General features: G+C 45.2%; 1 protein-coding gene across 5 annotated transcripts; it reads left to right on the forward strand.

Moving 5' to 3' along the window:
- Window positions 1-1457: 1457 nt before the first annotated feature.
- On the forward strand, window positions 1458-13837 carry LOC116742284 (uncharacterized protein C1orf54 homolog). 5 transcript variants are annotated; one of them, XM_032609609.1, is made up of 10 exons: window positions 1458-1464; window positions 1906-1971; window positions 3154-3237; window positions 3638-3696; window positions 4116-4226; window positions 9956-10372; window positions 10540-10615; window positions 10843-10921; window positions 11056-11158; window positions 13250-13837. In XM_032609609.1, exons 2-10 carry the CDS (start codon window positions 1926-1928, stop codon window positions 13775-13777), a joined length of 1503 nt encoding a protein of 500 aa, XP_032465500.1. In that variant the 5' UTR covers window positions 1458-1464; window positions 1906-1925; the 3' UTR covers window positions 13778-13837. The 5 variants fall into 5 exon arrangements, with proteins under 5 accessions (XP_032465500.1, XP_032465530.1, XP_032465537.1 ...); XM_032609639.1 differs by lacking the exons at window positions 1458-1464; window positions 9956-10372; window positions 10540-10615; ... (1 more) ...; window positions 11056-11158; window positions 13250-13837 and adding exons at window positions 6366-6467; window positions 7151-7792 and having other exon boundaries at window positions 1850-1971; XM_032609646.1 differs by lacking the exons at window positions 1458-1464; window positions 9956-10372; window positions 10540-10615; ... (1 more) ...; window positions 11056-11158; window positions 13250-13837 and adding exons at window positions 6369-6467; window positions 7151-7792 and having other exon boundaries at window positions 1850-1971.
- Window positions 13838-18917: the final 5080 nt, after the last annotated feature.

The following is an 18917-nucleotide window of genomic DNA, read 5'->3' on the forward strand; positions in this document are numbered from 1 at the left end:
ATACAGTGTATCGCTAATGGAGCCTTCATCCGTAATGACAAGAGAATCAGAGGGAAGTAAAAGGAGCCCGGAGAGCAATGTTAGGAAGGTTAGAGGGGATTTTGAGTTAAAATCGGGAGTTAGAGTTGTTTGTAAAAAGCAATTCGAGCTATGGAGTTGGAAAATGACACCCCACCACCACTAGCCCGCCAAGTTACTCAGTTCCTTTTATGTCATACTTCCTCCATTTATTTTCTGAAAATGAACCTCAGTGGTGTCTTTTCCTCAGGCTGGGGGAAGAGAAGGCGCAGAGGATGCATATTAGAGCAAAAGAAAGTTAAAGTATGAGAAGAGGGTATTGTATCCTCATTTGGATGCAGGTGGGGTTAGTCCTTAGGGAGGATGTTTGGGAAAAAGAGTACCAGGATGGGAAAGTGAGGGAAACTGGAATATTGTTCTTGAGAGAGTAATCAAAGTACCCAAAAAAACTATAGAAATTCTTCAGAGAGAACCAGGCTTACTTTCCTTCCTGGAAATGATTTATGGCAATGTATAGATGTACATCCACATAAGAGTTTTCCATTTTTTTCCAGGAAATTCTGGAAAGGAGCTGAAGGAATAGATTATATAGATGTACGTGAGAAGTCACCATGCAAATCCTCCCCCAATAAGGTTAAGAGGGTGGGAACATCCTGGCCAGTGCTCAAGACTCTATTGTCTTGCTTCTGAGCATAGCAATCCAGAAGAGAGAGGGATAAGACAACTCTTCTCATCTCTCCTTTGAGCTGTTGCCACAGCATTTGCTGACTTAAGAACGGGAATCAAACCTATCTCGTTCATTGGTAGTTCCACAGAGACTTGCGTAGACTACTCATAGTAGATGTTGAATAGATGTTTATTAACTCCCTTAAAAAAAAAATACCTGCATTCTTTTCTTATTCCCTTGCCTCTGAACCCTGAATTGCCTATCAGACTAGGCCTAGCACACTGTGCCTAGCACATACATTATGTTTGATGTTTCTAAATTGAATTGAATGAAAATGGGAAATATAAAAGCAGAGAGAAGGATAAGATGAACTCCACCCCTGTAGGCTAGAATGAAGGGAACATACCAAGTGACTGAAAGTGGGAGAAGGGGTGTGGCATATACAGCAGGGAAAGAGACTACCTGCTTCCTCCCTTTTCCCATCCTGTGTGCAGAAAGTTGAGAAAGAAGTGAGGTGAGATCAGTACTTAGCAGAGAGGAAGTAACTAGTCTTGACTGAAAGCTGTTTTTTTTTTGAAATCAGAAGCAATCCAGCAGGTGCTTGGAGAGTCAGACAATGATGTTGATATTGTTCCCATACTTCGTAGTCTGAGACACGCAGAGAAGGGAGACTATTTTCAGTCTAGAAAAAATGCTCATCCCTTCCTAAGAATATTTTGACTGTGAAGAAAGAGATTGTGATGAAGCCTCAGAGAGAAGGGCAGCTCTGGATAGTGATAGTAAGTTAGGGACAGTGAGAGGGAGGGTGAGCTTTTTGTGAGGACTGGGAACAAGGAAGGAAAGTAGGTGAGAGGGGAAACTCCTTGGTAGGCTGGGGTTTTTGTTGTTGTTTGGTTTGGGTTTTGGGGGGGTTTTTTGTGGGTTGGTTTGTTTGTTTTGTTTTTCTGGAAGTGGCAGCAGGAGGCCTGAATGGATCTAGTCTAGAGCCAGAGGGTCTCGATGAACATGTTTCCATCAAAGTTCACTTTGCCTCTCTTGATCTGGGCAGCTGTGGCTGAGGACCGCACTGGCAGTAACTGATGGCCCAGTCAGTAAGCAAGTGGGCGGGGAATTCCCCCCCTGGGAGAAGGACTGCTGCAGCTCCTTCCCTGCTTTGGAGGAGGGCAGAAGGCGGGGTAAGTTTGGTGGGAAACGCTGTAATTTCCTTTTTTACTTTCAAGGCACTAGTGCAGAATCCAGAATGGATGTCCTCTTTGTAGCCATCCTTGCTGTGCCACTCATCCTGGGTAAGTACACGTCTCTCCCTGAGCTTTTGAGCCAGGTCTTCTACCATAAATGGGGTGGGAGAAAAGAAAATGAGGAGAGGGCGGGAGGTGCAGTTCAATAAGGAGTGATAACACTTTCTCAACTGTGTTAGATTTCAGGGGCAGAGGGGGAACCTGGAAATTAGGGCCAGGAAAAGGCAAGGAGAGCAAAGAAGAGACAGCTGATGGGGATGGAGCCCCAGCCATGGGGAGGTCCTAACAAGAGTGAACTCAGCTCGCCATAACCACAGAGTTGAACAAGATGAGAAGGACTAAAGTGAGAGTGGAGAGAGGTGGACTCTTTGAAGGTGGGGCAGTCTGAAACTAGCGAGGGAAGCCAGGGTATCTTCTTTCCCAGCGAGTTGGAGAAAAACTTTGTACTAGTAAAGACACAGAAGGGGTGGCTTTTAGGATAGTGAGTACTGTCTGCCTTCAGGGACAAGGTCCCAAAAGTAGCTTGGCTCCTTCCCTCCTTTGTTCCCAGTCTGCCAGGTGCTCTCATTGTTTCCTTTTCCTCCAGACTCTGTGTCATTGCTTGGGGTTAAGAGAGAGCATTCAAGGAGCTTAGGGAAATATTTAGCAGGAGGCCTAGAATTCCTGACCCAGTCAATTCCAAGCCACATATTTTTAATCCTGGAAAGGAAGAAAAACTAATGCAGATGGATAATTTGGTCCAGCTGACTCATTTTAAGAAAGCAGATGTTAACTGGCTTGTTCAGAGATATTCTACTAGTTAGCATTGAAACTGGAACTAAAGCCCAAGTCCAAGAGGCTGTGTGTGTGTGTTAGTTGTGGGAGACACTGATAAGAGAAAATCTCTCACAAATACAGTAGGTCTAGAGCATACTGAGGAGTGGATTTGGAGGTCTTAATTTCTGGTGTCTCTCTGCTTCCTACCTTTTTAAGGCTTAGTTTGGGTTACAGTGTGTGAAGGGACCCGTTTTCTCTTCTGGGAGTTCCTAGATTGAAAGGGCACAGTGTAACAGGTCTCATCAGAGTTATGGAGCCCAGAAGACTGAGAAAGGTTTAGAGGTACAGAGGCAGGGAGATAGTAGAGTGGAGGCAGAAGGAAAGGAAACTGATAGAGCTGAGGTCAACGTCAGGTGTCCTTCTATTGCTAAGGAGTTCCAGATGCCCCCTGACCTCTAGTCCTTGTCCCCCTAGGACAAGAATATGAGGATGAAGAAGGACTGGAAGAGGATGACTATTATCAGGTGGTCTATTATTACACAGTCACCCCCAACTATGGTGAGTATGTATAAGGTTCTGACCCTTCGCAGGATGGAGAGAGGTTTGGGAGATGCTCAGTTCTGACACTTTGACGTTTCCTTTACAATGGTATAACTAGGTCAGAGAGAAATGTGGCTATGAGCAAAGACTATCAAGCTCATGATGTTATGTCTCAAACTAGTGATTTTCAAGCCTTTAGAAATTAGAAATTTTTCAAATTGTACATGATTTTAGACACCAGATTGAAAATATAAATGCATACACATTCACAAACATTTCAACATCAAAAGTTCATTAGAATTATACCAGTAAATTTTACAACTTGAGCAAATTGAAGTATTCTGAACGGTTTCTTCCTCTTCTCATTTCCAGATCTAGTGCTACCTTTGTTACTACTAATTTTTTTTCTCCTCCCCAGATGACTTTGGTGCAAACTTCACTGTTGATTACTCTATGTTTGAGTCAGAGAACAGGCTGGTGAGTGATATCTACATGACCCTCTAGGAGGATCAGGATAGGTAACAGTTAAAAAGAAACTGGTCATTGTTGAAATGTAAGTGATGAACAGGAATAAAAATTAGTTAGGTGAAGTGAAACTAGGTAGTGAGCCCAAAACAAATTTGTTAACCAAAGCTGGGGAGGAAGCCAGAATGCAGTAGGTTTGCTAAGACACTGAAAGGGAGGAAAAATCCTTGAGACAAGGGAAAAATGGTGAATGGGATGGGTACATAATCCATGCAAACATGAAGTAGGGAAGATCCCTGAGCTTAAGTCTTGGGGGATGGGAAGGGGGGAGAAGAGGTGGTGAAGGAGAAAAGAACTCTAAATAGAAAATCTGTGAGGATGCTGGATGGAGGCAGTGATAACTCTGTGTTTCCTAATCCTACTGAGGGCAGAACAAGTGGGATAAGGAGGTAATGGAAGCAGTAGAGACTACCATTAGTCGTGAAACAGACCCTGCAGACCATCAGAAGCCTGTAACAGAGAAACCAGTGACAATGGAACCAGTGAGTGGATTGGGGATAAGGTGGGGGTGGGGGGAGGGGGAGACAGACAACCCTTACCCTGGATAGATCCCAGAGCTGGTGACGTGCAGCAGAGGGAGGCTTTGGTGGATGGGGGAGCCAAATAACTAGTATTACAATGCAGGTGTTCATCTCAGCTTGGCCATCATTCCTTTCACTGAGATTTAATACTAACCCGTATACAGAACACTGGGAAGATTTGGTGCAGTTAAATTTCAGTTAAATAGTATTTAATGTGTAAGTAACCTATGCCTAGAGCTGCTGCTGCTGCTGATGATGAAAAAGAAATCTGTGATGTTGTTATTGTCCTCAAAGTATTCATAAAACTCAAGTTCACACTTATGAAACATTTAAAACAAAATGAAAAGATTTGTAACAATGTTAAATTGCATATACATTTGACAGCATATGACAAACAAGTGCTTTAGGCTGTGGAAGGAGAGAGACTAGCACAGGCTGAAGTTGTCTGGAAGACTTTTAGGAGGTAATTATGCTTGAAATACACTTTGAAGAATAGGTGAGCTTTTGGTTGGCAGGAAGTTATGAAAGGATGAAAGCAATTAGGGGGAAGAATAGTTATTCCAAGAGTGAAAGAGCTGCATAGACAAGGGGGATAGAACAAGCAGGGTATGTTTAGTGGATGGAGTATGACTGAAGGAGAGGGTATATGGAAAGGAACAGTGGGAAATTAAGAAATAAAATTTACAGTGCTCCAAATATTTGCTTGATAATCTCACATATGGGAAGATAGGGCCAAATTACAGAGTCTGAAGTATCAGGGAAGGTTCAGACTTATAAGCAATAGGGAGCCTAGTAAGTTCTTCAGTGTGGTAAACACACAATGAAAGTGGTATTTTTGAAAAATGATTTATCTGGTTGTATGAAGGATGCAGTGGAGTGGAGAGAGACTCATGAGATTTGCATCATTCCAGAAACAATCCATTAAAGGTCTGGACTAGGGAAGTGGCATTTTGAATGGAGAGGAGAAAAATAAGAAACATTTTGAATAAAATGCCTTGCTCCAGTGATAATTTCATATGGGCAATAAATGAGGAGAGAGTTAAAATAACTTAAAAGTTTTAAACATGGATATCTGGGAAAACGGTTGACCAAAATGGGAACTGTGGGAGATTAGAATGATTTAGGAGTGAAGTTATAAATTTGGTATTGGCCAAGCTGAATTTATAATGACAGCCCTATGAGGGTGTCGTAAAGGTAGCTGAATTAAGTCAGTGCTACAGTTCTAAGTGCCAAGTCACAGTCACAAAAGTAGAGCTCATTAGAGCCAGTACACACAGAAGACCAAAAGGCCAATGACTGTGCCGGTAGTTAGTAGAAGAGGAGTCAACAAAGGAAATGGAGACGAGCTGATTGGAGAGGTAGGCAGATAGCCAAATTTGTATTTTAAAGTCTAGAAGAGAAAGCTTAATACAGTCAATCAAAAGCTACCAAGAGGCCAAGGAGAAGGAGGTGATTGATAATCACAGAGAAAGTAGTTTTAATTGAGTGGATGTAGCAAAAGCTAGATTTTGTGGTGTTAGAGCGGGAATACATTGTGAGGAAGTGGAGGGAGAGGATAGACCAACCATCTGAGAAATCTGGTAATGCAAAAAGAGAAGCAACAGCTAGAAAGGGCAACAGGATCAAAGTGCAGTCTGAATATAGTTGAACACAGATGGGAAGAATTAGTAGAAATGGAAAGCTGATGCTTGACAAGGACAGATAAATATTTTAAAGTGTATAGTAGGCTCTCTTTAGATTGTAAACTCTGTGAGGACAGAACCACTGTCTTAATTATATTTATGTCCCCCCTATGGCACCTAGCACAGTGACTAGTATAGTGTCATGCACATAGCTTAAAAAACAAAACAAAAAACATCTCATTGAAAAAAAAAAAAATCTCATTGAATTGAGTCAGGTCTCCCTGGTATGGTCAGGAATGGCTGAAAGGCACAGAGGAAAGGACTTCTTATAGTGATGGGGAGGAGGGCTGGATCTTTCTCTAAGCTCAGAGGAAAGAAGACAGAGATTGGTGTAAAGAGATGGTTATCCTTCCAGAGTGGGAGGTGGGCAGTAGGAAGGGTGACACTAGCCTACTATGAGGGGATGTCTGTATTTTAGCAGAGTCCAGATCTGAACAATGCTGTATCCAGTCTGCAGAGTCCTGGTGCACTCCTCCTGTCCTGGGCCCTCGTTCAGGGGGGGATGTATTTCATGTAGAAGGTGAGAGTGCAGCCACTGGCCTTGGGGGAGTCTGTGAAGCAATTTTACCAGTATCTCTGGCTAGTGTTTCCAGCCTGGTCAATTCTGTCTGAGCTGCTTAAAGAGGGATCACATATAGAAAAATCTTATCTAACTTTAAGGAGGTTTAGGAGATGTTGAGGCAAAGGCCTTTGTCATAAGAGTCATTACTCTTTCTGAACTGGGAGGATTTCAGGACCTCCTAGAGCAGAAGCAGGTGGAATGGAGAAGAAACTTCTCCAGGTTTCCAGTCTGCCTCGAGGAATCAAAGCTGGTTCCAGCCTGGCCTGGTTTAAGGCTCTTCAGGTGCCAGAGGGCAAAATGGGAGGGGCCCTACAACCTGGCAGAGTCAAGAGGCAGAAGTGGGGGTGGTTCCCTAATGTAGGGGAGAGATGGTGGAAAGGGGGAAGGAAGAGAAACCTGTATTATAGGGAAGGAATTTAAGTTGGTAATCTAAATAACTATGGGCATGAAGGGGTTTAGCAGAAGGAAGGAGTAAAGAGGGGAGGGGGACACATGTAGTGGATGTCATGAGGAAATCTAGCTCAAAATAAGAAATCTGGGGGGTTTCCATAGAGGTGGGAGGGGCTTCCTGAGTCCCCTGACCCTGTTTTTTTGTTTTTCCCTTTCTTCGTTTTTTTTTTTTTGTTTGTTTGTTTTTTTAGGAGAGGAAAGGCTGCTACGACTCATTGGATGGGGATTTGGGAAGAGGAAAGTGGAAGATTAAATAAATAAATGAAGTAATCTGGTTACTCTCTACTCCTTTATGAGGGTCAGTTCTAAAGCTGCAACACTGAAGAGAGCACCAGGATATAGGTGTGTGAAGGGTAGATTAGAAAGGGAGTTAGGCGACAGTAGAGTTAGAGGGAATTATTAGGGCTGTGAAAAAATAAACCCTGAAATTTTGGGAAGAATGGAGAAAAATACCCACAAACAACAGGTTTATTCACAGCCTATAATTCCCTCTAATTCTACTGTTTTGCTTTATCATATATGGTGTTGAGACAGTATATCTGGAGAAAGAAAGTTGAAGTGGAACCCTTTTTATAAAATAAGCACATTGTTAAACATATGTAAAATATCAAAAACTACTTAGAATAGATTTTTAAAATTCACACCCTCCCTCCCTTATCTCCCCCCTCCAGCCCCTAACTATGTACCTTTTCAGTTAGTAATTAAGGCATTCGAGGACAGACTGTTTTTTTCTTTTTATAAATTTATTTATTTATTTTTGGCTGCTTTGGGTCTTTGTTGCTGCAGGCTTTCTCTAGTTGCGGCGAGCGGGTGCTATTCTTGGTTGCGGTGCGCGGGCTTATAGCGGTGGCTTCTCTTGTTGTGGTGCACGGGCTTTAGACGCGTGGGCTTCAGTAGTTGTGGCTTGCGGGCTCTAGAGTGCAGGCTCAATAGTTGTGGCACATGGGCTTAGTTGCTCCGCAGCACGTGGGATCTTCCTCGACCAGGCCTCGAAACTGTGTCCCCTGCATCGGCAGTTGGATTCTTAACCACTGCGTCACCAGGGAAGCCCAGGGACAAACTTGAAAAAAATTTTTTTTCCTTTTATCCTTCGACCCTAAAAAGAACTGGGCTGCCCCCTTGCGGCCTCTTCGATGTTATAGCTTCAATCAGCCCACAGTCCCTGGGTCCTGTCCCCTTCTCTCCACTGTGCTCTCAATACTGCAAGGGGGAGTTCCCCGGTGGCTTAGTGGTTAGCACTCCGGGCTTTCGCTGCGGTCACCCGGATTCAATTCCTCGTTGGGGAACTGAGATCCCGCAAGCCTCCTGGCACAGCAAAAGAAAACAAACAAACAAAACAAAACAAAGCACTGCAAGGGCCAGTGAATAGTAAACTCCGGACTTGCCACCCTCCGTCCTTCAAATCTTCTCTAGAGGACAAATGAAGAAACTGAATCTGGACAAGTACATAATCTAGGAGATCAGAGACCTACCCACTCTCCTTTTCTTGTGCTAAGAAACACAGAACTAAGGGCGCAGGGCCCAGGGAACCGGGTAGAAAAGTCAGGAGCAACCCAGCGGGGCTTTGACCTCTGGAGTCGTGGCGGGCTGGCATCTGAGCTGGTAACGTGCGTGGCGGGTTACATAAGGAAAGGGCTGGTGGAGCCGCCCCAGCGGGAGCCGGGGAGAGGACGCGGTGTTCTCGGCAGCAATCCCCACCCTCCTCACCCAGCAGGGCAGGAGGCACCCAACTTGTAGGAGAAGGAGGAGGAGGGGAGGGTGAAACAGAGACCGGGAAGTCACGAGAGCTGGGCCGCCGAGAGGGGGAGAGTATACATAGTGGCACACATCCATTGTCTCACACACGTTGCAGACGCAAGTCGATCGTTTCCACGTGCTGCACTCGTGAGCGGAGGCGCTGAAAGAGGGGGCAGAGGGGTCGGTTCCCAAGGAAGAGCCAAGAGTCCCACATCTCAAGGCTCACTCCTTAGGTCACACAACCAGTCTGCACACTCCAGCTGCGCGGCTCCGGCACACCACCATCCTATTTAAAGCCACAGGCTCCGCCCTTTTCCTCCCCTCCCTTCTTTTCCACTCTTTTTCCATCCTCCTCCTTCTCTCATCACCGGGTCCTCCTCGCTAGCCGCATGTAGGGGCGGAGCACGGAATGCTTACCTTCCAACCAATCGTCACCTGACTGCCTCTTTATTGGCCGAGCCCCTGTATGCTGTAGCAAATGGAATGTGAACTTCAGTAACGAGAGTCACGTGCCACCGGCTAGACAACCAATGAGGGTGCGAGGTCTGTGTACGCCGGGGGAAGGCACGTGCGGAGCTGCACGTGTCTGGGAGGGGGAAGGGGCGGGACCCAGTGGGAGGGAGGCGGAGGTGGGTAGCCCTGACCCGACAGTCGGAGTAGGAGCTGGAGACAGCCTGGGCTGAGCCGACCGACACAGGTGAGGAGACTCAGGTCAGGGAGCGATCCGCGCAGGAGGATCAGACCCGGTGGGAGTGGGCTTAGGGACTCAACGCGGATATTGGTATTGAGAGGGATCGCATCACGTGTCAGGCGCGACTGGAGATGGTCCGGCGCAGGGATCCTGATCAGAAAGATTGGCAAGAGGAGGGAGGTTGCTGCCGGGTCCCTAGGTGGGTTCGGGTGCCGCAGATTTCCGGCTTGCCGGTGGCGTGATCTCAGGTAGAGGGGCTCACTGCGGGGTCAGGATGAGACCAGAAGAGGCGAACCGGGGAAAGGTGTCAAATCATTATATTTACTCTGAACTGAGGGAAAAGAGTCTGTGTCAGGCTAAGAGCTGCTCTGCGGAGGCCAGAGAGGCAATCCAGGTTCTTAATGGAGGAGGGGAGGCGGGGAAGATGACTTTTTAAATTGTCCCTGAGACAGGTAATATTGGGGAGGGAGGGAGGAGATATTATGATCGCAGACAGTACACCCTAGTCTCCCAGTCCATTTCCTAATACTCAGATTCTGGTTTCAAACTCCCTCGCTTTGCTCTTCAGTTGCAGGTCCCGATGTTTGGGTACTCCGGAAGCTGCTCTCCAGCCCCTGCTTCTGAACCCATGGATTCTCCATCTAGCGTTTCTTCCTACTCTCTTTATTCCTCTTTTTCCACCTCCCCAGTGAACAGTGACTCTGGCTTCCCCTCCGATAGTGAGAGGGAGGACAAGTGGGCCCATGGCCCCAGGCCAGACACTGTTGGTCAGAGGGGAGGTTCTCGGCCCAGCCCTGGTCCTATCCGCTGCAGGCAACGACCCAAGGTTTCCAGTAAGCAACCTACAGCATCTCATTCGGAACAGCGGGGCTTGGCTTCTTCTATGTCAGGATCTGGGGTCAAAAGATCAAGAGGTGGTGAATTGGAGACCAGTCTAAACATCCAGGGTTGTACCACAGCAGGAGACCTGCTCTTTGCTCAGAAGGTAAGAGAAAGCTGGGGAAAGGAGATACGACCAAGTGGCTTAGCACCCAGTTGGTTGGTAAGGACCCCATGAGGATAGTATTGGCTCTCAGATTGGGAGATGGAAGAATAAGTACTGGTGTGGGCAGTTCTTGGTCTTCTCATACCCTTCATCCTGTTTTTCTACAGTGTAAAGAGCTCCGAGGATTCATACCCCCTCTCACAGACCTACTGAATGGACTGAAGATGGGTCGATTTGAGAGAGGTAGTTATCTGATTACTTGCATTCATTTGAGCTACATTCATCTCTCTGTCTCTCAAAATATGTTTTGAATGTGTATTTCTCTTAAGTCTTTGTTTGGGGCCTGGATGATTAGCTTTTTCTCCTGTGACTATTTCTTTAGGTGAATCCATTTTAACCCCTTCTGTCTTTCCTTTACCTGATTAAATTCTTGAATCTCAAGCCTTGATCTTTCTCTTTCCTGACCCCAGGGTTGAGCAGTTTCCAGCAGAGCGTGGCAATGGACAGGATCCAGCGTATAGTAGGTGTTTTGCAGAAGCCACAGATGGGGTAAGTCCCCTTGATTCTTTCCTCAGTACTTCATAAAAGAGCTCTTTCCTCAGTACTTCATAAAAAAGGAGCTATCTCCAGTCCTGTCCTGTTGCTTTTTTCACACCTAATGGCTTTTTTTTTTCTCCTCACAGAGAGCGTTATCTAGGAACCCTGCTACAGGTAGAAGGAATGTTAAAGACTTGGTTTCCTCATATAGCTGCCCAGAAGTCATCATTGCATAGTCAGCTGACCAAGGTGAGAACTTATAAACCTGAGGAAAAGGTGGGGAAATAACCAAAGAAATGAAGTGTACATGCAGAATTGGGCTCCCTCTTGCATTTTCTTTTGGAACTTTTCAACAAGTTTTCTTTTCAGGGAAGGGAATGCCTAAACTTCCTTCATTGTCTTGATTTCTAGGTGTTTGGGGGTTCTATTTTGTTTGGATCATCTCAAGAAACTCCATGGAATTTAGCCCTGTTCCTCATGTTGTAGCTTATCTGCTTTCTGCATAGATACAGAATGCTTTTTACCTGGCCAAATGAATCATGCAGGAAGATTCCTCAGCTTCTCTCTGCAAATCTTTTCTCTTCTGCTGCCCCTAAACCCCTTTCCCTCTCCCTCTTTTTACTCCTTCCCAAGTACCCTTGTATCCCTCTGGAAGCATGGGTTTTGAGGACTGGTCACAAGAAGTACATCACTGGGAGGGGTGAAGGCACCCATGGGGCACCCATAAGGAGAGTATTGCAAAGATTCTTTTTTTTTTTTGGCTGCGTTGGGTCTTCGTTGCTGCACGTGGGCTTTCTCTAGTTGCGGTGAGCAGATGCCAGTCTTCGTTGTGGTGCACGGGCTTCTCATTGCGGTAGCTTCTCTTGTTGTGGAGCACGGGCTCTAGTCGCACAGGCTTCAGTTGTTGTGGCACGCGGACTCAGTAGTTGTGGTGCACGGGCATAGTTGCTTCGCTGCATGTGGGATCTTCCCGGCCCCATGTCCCCTGCCTTGGAAGGTGTAATCTTAACCACTGCACCACCACCAGGGAAGTCCCTGAAAAGATTCTTAGATCTAGTGTGGAATGACCTATTTTCTGTGCCTTCAAATAATAGAGTATGTAGGGGGCACTCAAATGATAGGGAGAGGAATGTTTCCTGTAGCTAATGGACAGTCCTTGTTTTCAACTGCTGTGGGAATAATTGAGTTGTAAATAAGCAGGAGGGGACTTCCCGGGTGGCACAGTGGTTAAGAACCTGCCTGCTAACCCAGGGGACACGGGTTCGAGCTGTGGTCTGGGAAGATCCCGCATGCCACGGAGCAACTAAGCCCGTGCGCCACAGCTACTGAGCCTGCGCTCTAGAGCCCACGAGCCACAACTACTGAGCCCACGTGCCACAACTACTGAAGCCCATGTGCCTGGAGCCTGTGCTCCTCAACAAGAGAAGCCACCACAATGAGAAGCCCATGCGCCGCAACGAAGAGTAGCCCCCGCTCGCCACAACTAGAAAAAGCCCACGCAGCAACGAAGACCCAATGCAGCCAAAAATAAACAAATAAATAAATTTAAAAAAAAAAGCAGGAGGGGGACTTCCCTGGTGGTGCAGTGGTTAAGAATCTGCCTGCCAATGCAGGGGCACGGGTTCAAGCCCTGGTCCGGGAAGATCCCACATGCCGCTGAGCCACTAAGCCCGTGTGCCACAACTACTTACTGAGCCTAAGTGCCACAACTACTGAAGCCCGCACGCCTAGAGCCCGTGCTCTGCAACAAGAGAAGCCACCACAATGAGTAGCCTGTGCACCACAACAAAGAGAAGCCCCCGCTCGCCGCAACTAGAGAAAGCCCATGCATGCGCAGCAACGAAGACCCAAGGCAGCCAAAAAATAAATAAATAAATTTATTTTAAAAATTAAAAAATAAATACATAAACATAAGCAGGAGGATCTTGCCTGCATATTAATCTACACTTCTTAAGGAACTCAACATAGGAAATTAGAACTTAAAATACAGAAATTGGGAAATGATGATTCCAGTTAAAAATAGACTTTTCAGAAAGAAGTTCTAAAATAAATTAGTTTATAAATAGTGAGAATCTATGGGACTGTTTGTTTTATTTTGTATACGTGTGAATAGCCAGCGCCTATATAGTGTGTGGTACAAGAATTTGTTAAGTAAATGAAAGTACAGTTCGGTTACTAAAACTTTTACTTAATCATGGCCTGACAGGAAATTATCTATTGCATAAAACAAGGTATGGTAGCATTACAGAGTTCCCAAGGAAAGCAAATGTTTAAGCAACCGGGTGGAGTTAATCTGAAAGCTTTCTCATATAATTTTTTCTCTTTTCTCCCCTTCCCTAGCATTCTCCAGGCCACCACAGTTATCCAGCTGCTTCCTCTCCTGCACTTTCTGTGGAAAAGATGGACCAGACACAGCTAGGACAGCTAATATTGAAACCAAAGCAGCCTTGGCACCTCACTGAATGGCCAGCTATGAACCTCACTTGGATCCACACTACTCCAATTTGCAATCCCCCTCTCAGTTCCCCAGGTACCATCTCCTTTAGCCATGGTCCTTTAGGCACTGGAACCAGCATCGGTGTCATCCTTTTCCTCCAGCATGGAGTACAGCCCTTCACCCACTCAGCCCCAACCTCTCCAGTTCCATCTACTACTACAGCATCTCCTGTCATCCCTGGTGATCCTAAGCAACTATCTGGAGAGGGGCCTTGTTGCCACAATTTGCCAGTAACTCTGCCATCAGACTGGAGCTGTACCCCATCCCCTCCTGGTCTACCCACCATGACCAGAGAGATGACCATGGGAGACCTACAACAGATGAGAAGCCACCCTTCTGTTGCTCCTGATGTCCATCCTCTCAATCCCTAATGCAGGACTTGAGACTGTAGTTTCTAATTTGTGTAAATATATGTCTCTCTATATACTTTTTAAACTGTTAATGTGTGAATTTGTGTTGAGGGAAGAGAAATCCTTTCTGATGAAATAAATTTTATACCTAAACAGTTTGCTGACAGGGGGAAATTGAAACCTTCTGCCTCGAATACCAATATTCATCCTCTGAGCTGCAGGAAAGAAAGGGGATGGGAATGTTTGTGAACCCGAGCTCCACCAAATTAGAAGTCTGGATGGGACAATATACGTCCTGTGGGAGAGGAAAAGGGACTCTCTGCTGCTATCTTCCTAGGGAACACCCTTGGGACAGTTACAGGGTTCAGAGTTGGGTGGTTTTTTCATTCAGGCCCAGAGACTAGTACCTTTCTGTTTGTGTCTCTCACTCTTGTAACCTTCCAGCTGGCCCAGACTAGCAGGTTCTACTGCTCTGGGGCAGCTCTTTGCTTTATTGGGAGCTGTTGATGCTTGTGGCTAAATGCATATGTAATCTACTGCTGCCAGAGGAGGGACACAAAAGCCCAGAACAGCCGCTGTGGTTGCCAGTTTTGAAGAGGAAGCGGTGCCCCAGAACTGTCAGAATGGGAAGTCCCCTCAGATGCTGGGCCTCCTTCTTCAAAAAACTGCAGCTGCTAAATGTATGCTACCCAGTGTCATCAAAGGGCAAAACTGAAGTCTGTGAATTTACCTACGTCTACCCTTCTCCATGCATTACTCTTTCTGATTTGTCACAGTTTCCATCAAAACTATGTCATCTCCCAGCCTTGGCAATGTTTCACACTACTTAGTCATTTTAGTTATTGCACATTGGCTACTTAGCATATTTCTCATAGCTGGTTATACATCTTTCACCTGTTTCCCAAGTCCTCTGTTCTCAGTGAATTATTGTCTCATTTTATTTCAGACAACATGCCCTCCCCTTAGGGCAAACTTCTCCAGTTGTGCTTTTGATTACCTTGCACCTCTGGAACTTTTGCTGAGTCACTTACGCCCTCTTTACCTTGTAACTTCCATTTGTTATTGAATTATTTATTCTTTCTTTCTCCTACAAGTAATAATTATTCCTCCCGCAAGTATGATTAGGTACCCCTTCTTGAAAATATCTCTCGAGAGACTTCCCTGGTGGCACAGTGGTTAAGAATCCCCCTGCCAATACAGGGGACATGGGTTCGATCCCTGGTCCAGGAAGATCCCATATGCCATGGAGCAACTAAACCCATGCACCACAACTACTGAGCCTGTGCTCTAGAGTCCGTGAGCCACAACTACTGAAGCCCACACTCCTAGAGCCCGTGCTCTGCAATAAGAAAAGCCACCGCAATGAGAAGCCTGCACACCAAAACGAAGAGTAGCCCCCACTCGCCACAACTAGAGAAAGCCTGCGTGCAGCAATGAAGACCCAACGTAGCCAAAAATAAGTAAGTAAATAAATAAATTTTAAAATAATTTTTAAAAAAAGAAAATATCTCTTGAGCCCAATTGCCCTCTTTCTCATCTTTTCTCTATAATTCTTGACAGAGTAGGGACTTCCCTGGCAGTCAGTGGTTATGACTGTGTGCTTCCACTGTAGTGGGCATGGGTTTGATACCTGGTCGGGGAACTAAGATCCCCCATGCCGTGCAGTGCAGCCAAAAAATTAAAAAACAAAAATGAACAAACAACCCCCCCCAAAAAGGAAGAGTAGTCTAATCATACTCTTTCTGACTCCTTTCCACCACTCAGTCCTTACATTCTTGCAACCTAGCATCCACTGCTATCACTCTACTGCACCTTCTTAAGTCACTAAGAAGATCTTACAGAATTAGAGTATTATAATGTAGCTTCCATCCAGTCAATAGCTAGATCCAGGGGCTTTTACAAAGCCTAGGTACCCCATGCTCTCAGTATCATTTGACACTCTTGGTAATGCCTACTGAAACTCTCCTCCCTTGGATCCCATGTCAGCACGCTATCCTAATTCTCCTCTTACCTATCTGGCAACAACTTCTATATCTCTTAATAGCCTCACTTCTGCCCACTCCAGAGTATGCATGTTCCCTTAGGCTCAGCCCTTGGCTCTTTTCTCTAACTACATTCCTTCACTTCAAGGTTTCCTCTCCTTTCATGGTTCTAATTATTGCCTCAACTTAGAAGACTTCTGAAGCTTCATCTTCAGTCCCAGTCTTTCCTGAGATGACATACTGAATGTCTACATTTCTGCTGGACAGTTCCATTTACATATTACTAACACTTAAAACATTGAAAATTTCAGCATTTTAGAGCCAAGAGGGCACCATCTGTATCTAATTCAACCCCTTCATTTTATAGATGAGAAAACTTAGGTAGCTTGTGTAAGACAACACAATGTGTCATACGGAACTCATTTTCCAGTCTGGTACCTTTTCTAGTGCTCACCAATCAAACTATTATCCTTCTTTTAGAGATGTCCCATTCTGCCTTTTTACAACCTCTTTTTCTTCTGTTAATGATGGTACCATCATTTTTCTTTTAATTCTTTAAAATATTTATTTATTACTTATTTATTGAGGCCGCGTCAGGTCTTAGTTGTGGCACACGGGATCTTCATTGCCGCATGCGGGCTCTTTAGCTGTGGCATGTGGACTCTTAATTGCGGCATGCGAACTCTTAGTTGTGGCATGCGGGATCTAGTTCCCCAACCAGGAATTGAATCTGGGCCCCCTGCATTGGGAGCACAGAGTCTTACCCACTGGACCACCAGTGAAGCCCCGGTACCATCATTTTTCTATATAACTAGGCTTAAAACGTGGTGTATTTAATCACCAAATCCCTTTTATTCTGTATTTGAAATGTCTCTTGAAATCTGTTTCTTCCTATCCATTCCATTGCCACCTCTCTGGTCTAAACCTTAACTATAGCAATAGCCTCTCTTACCTCTAAACCCTTCTCACTGATAACAAGATTAATCTTCCTGGAACAATGCTTTGCATGTCATTACCTATTCAATGGCTCCCTGGTATTTTGAGAAGAAAGTCTAGAGCCTTTAGTCAAGGTCTCTGTTTCTCCCTCTGCTCCCCTGTATGATCCCTCTGTTCCAGGTTTTTGTTGTTTTTGTTGTTTGCCCTGAACACTGTAAGCCTTTTTGCCTCTAAACTCCTGTTCATGCCATTCACCTTGCCCAGCCTTTCCTGCTTCTGTTAACTAAGCCCTACACTTCTTTCCATGACTAACTCAAGTCCTTCTCCCAATTATTCTCTCCATTAAAGATATATATGCTTTGGGGCTTCCCTGGTGGCGCAGTGGTTGGGAGTCCGCCTGCCGATGAAGGGGACACGGGTTCGTGCCCCGGTCCGGGAAGATCCCACATGCCGCGGAGCGGCTGGACCCGTGAGCCATGGTCGCTGAGCCTGCGCGTCCGGAGCCTGTGCTCCGCAACGGGTGAGGCCACAACAGTGAGAGGCCCGTGTACGCAAAAAAAAAAAAAAGATATATATGCTTAGTCTTTGGCCCTTTACTCCTTCAAATGAAGTCAGGTACATAAACTGCTTAGTACAAGGTTTGGTATATTGTAGGTTCTCAAAAATGCTACTTTTCCTCTTCTTATCTTTCAAAGTATTTTTATATTTTATCCCATTTGATTCCCATGACAAATTTTGTGTGACTGACAGCAGATATTAGTTCCATTTTACAAATGAGGAAATAGACTGAGCGTTTAAGTCAGGGCTTAGCAAGAGCCAAATAGATATATGCTTTGTGGGCCATACATCTCTGCTGCAACTACCCAACTCTGCCATTGTAGCCCAAAGCAGCTATACCTAATGTATAAACAAACAGCACAGCTGTGTTCCAATAAAGTTTTATTTACAAAAGCAAGAGTGGAGCTGGATTTGACCGGTAGGCAGTACTTTGTAGACTACTGGTTTAAGTGACTTGTTCAAGGTCATATGCCTCAGTATCAGAATTTGCATAGAATCCAGATCTCCTGACTTCTAATCCTTGCTTTACACTATATTATGTTGCCTATATAATTTATTTTGCATTCAATATATGCTACCTTGTTTTACTATTTATTTTTTATGGCTACTTACTGTTTTTTGGTAGTCCAAGAGTCAGCAGCATGACACAAAGTAGGCATTCAATAAAAGTTTGTTGATAAGCATAATCATGTTCCGGTCTAGCTCTATTTTGGTACTTTGAACCTGGCTTACTCTAAAGCAGGCTTCAGGGTTTTTTTGTTTTTAGATTTTTTTTTTTAAATAAATTTATTTATTTATTTTTATTTATTGGGTCTTAGTTGCTGTGCACAGGCTTTCTCTAGTTGTGGGGGCTACTCTTCCTTGTGGTGTGCAGGCTTCTCATTGTGGTGGCTTCTCTTGTTGCAGAGCTTGGGCCCTAGCCCCAGTGGTTGTGGCTCACACGCTCTAGAGTGCAGGCTCAGTAGCTGTGGTGCACAGGCTTAGTTGCTCCGCGGCATGTGGGATCTTCCCAGACCAAGGCTCAAACCCGTGTCCCCTGCATTGGCAGGTGGATTCTCAACCACTGCACCACCAGGGAAGTCCAAGGCTTCAGTTTTTGTGTAAGGTCTATTAGCATAATTGATGATACATCTGTGTGTGTGTATGTGCCTCTGTGTTTTAGGGGAGGTAACCAAAGAACCTTATTACACAAGTACCTGGTTAGGACCTACTTTCTTCTGCGCCTTTCCCTACTGTATTCCAGTAGATCCGAACATATGTGAATAACCATAAAATGATATATATGTAGAAGTAACATACGAATAAAATAAAAGGAAAGCTGTTTCCACAATGAGGAAGAAATAAAAAAGGAGTTATTTATACTGTCACTAGGAGACAAATGGGATAGAAGCTGACATAAAAGAGTCTTTGATCCTAAATCCTGCAGGTGTTTCCCAATTCTTGTTTTTTTTAATTTATATTTTTGTCTGCGTTGGATCTTCGTTGCTGCTCACAGGCTTTCGCTAGTTGAGGCGAGTGGGGACTAGTCTTTGATGTGGTGCACGAGCTTCTCATAGTGGTGGCTTCTCTTGTTGCAGAGCACCGGCTCTAGGCGCGGGCTTAGTTGCTCCGCGGCATGTGGGATCTTCCCAGACCAGGGCTCAAACCCGTGTACCCTGCATTAGCAGGCGGATTCTTAACCACTG

Source organism: Phocoena sinus, chromosome 1 (genome assembly GCF_008692025.1).
Source record: "Phocoena sinus isolate mPhoSin1 chromosome 1, mPhoSin1.pri, whole genome shotgun sequence".
NCBI classification, from domain to species: Eukaryota; Metazoa; Chordata; class Mammalia; order Artiodactyla; family Phocoenidae; genus Phocoena; species Phocoena sinus.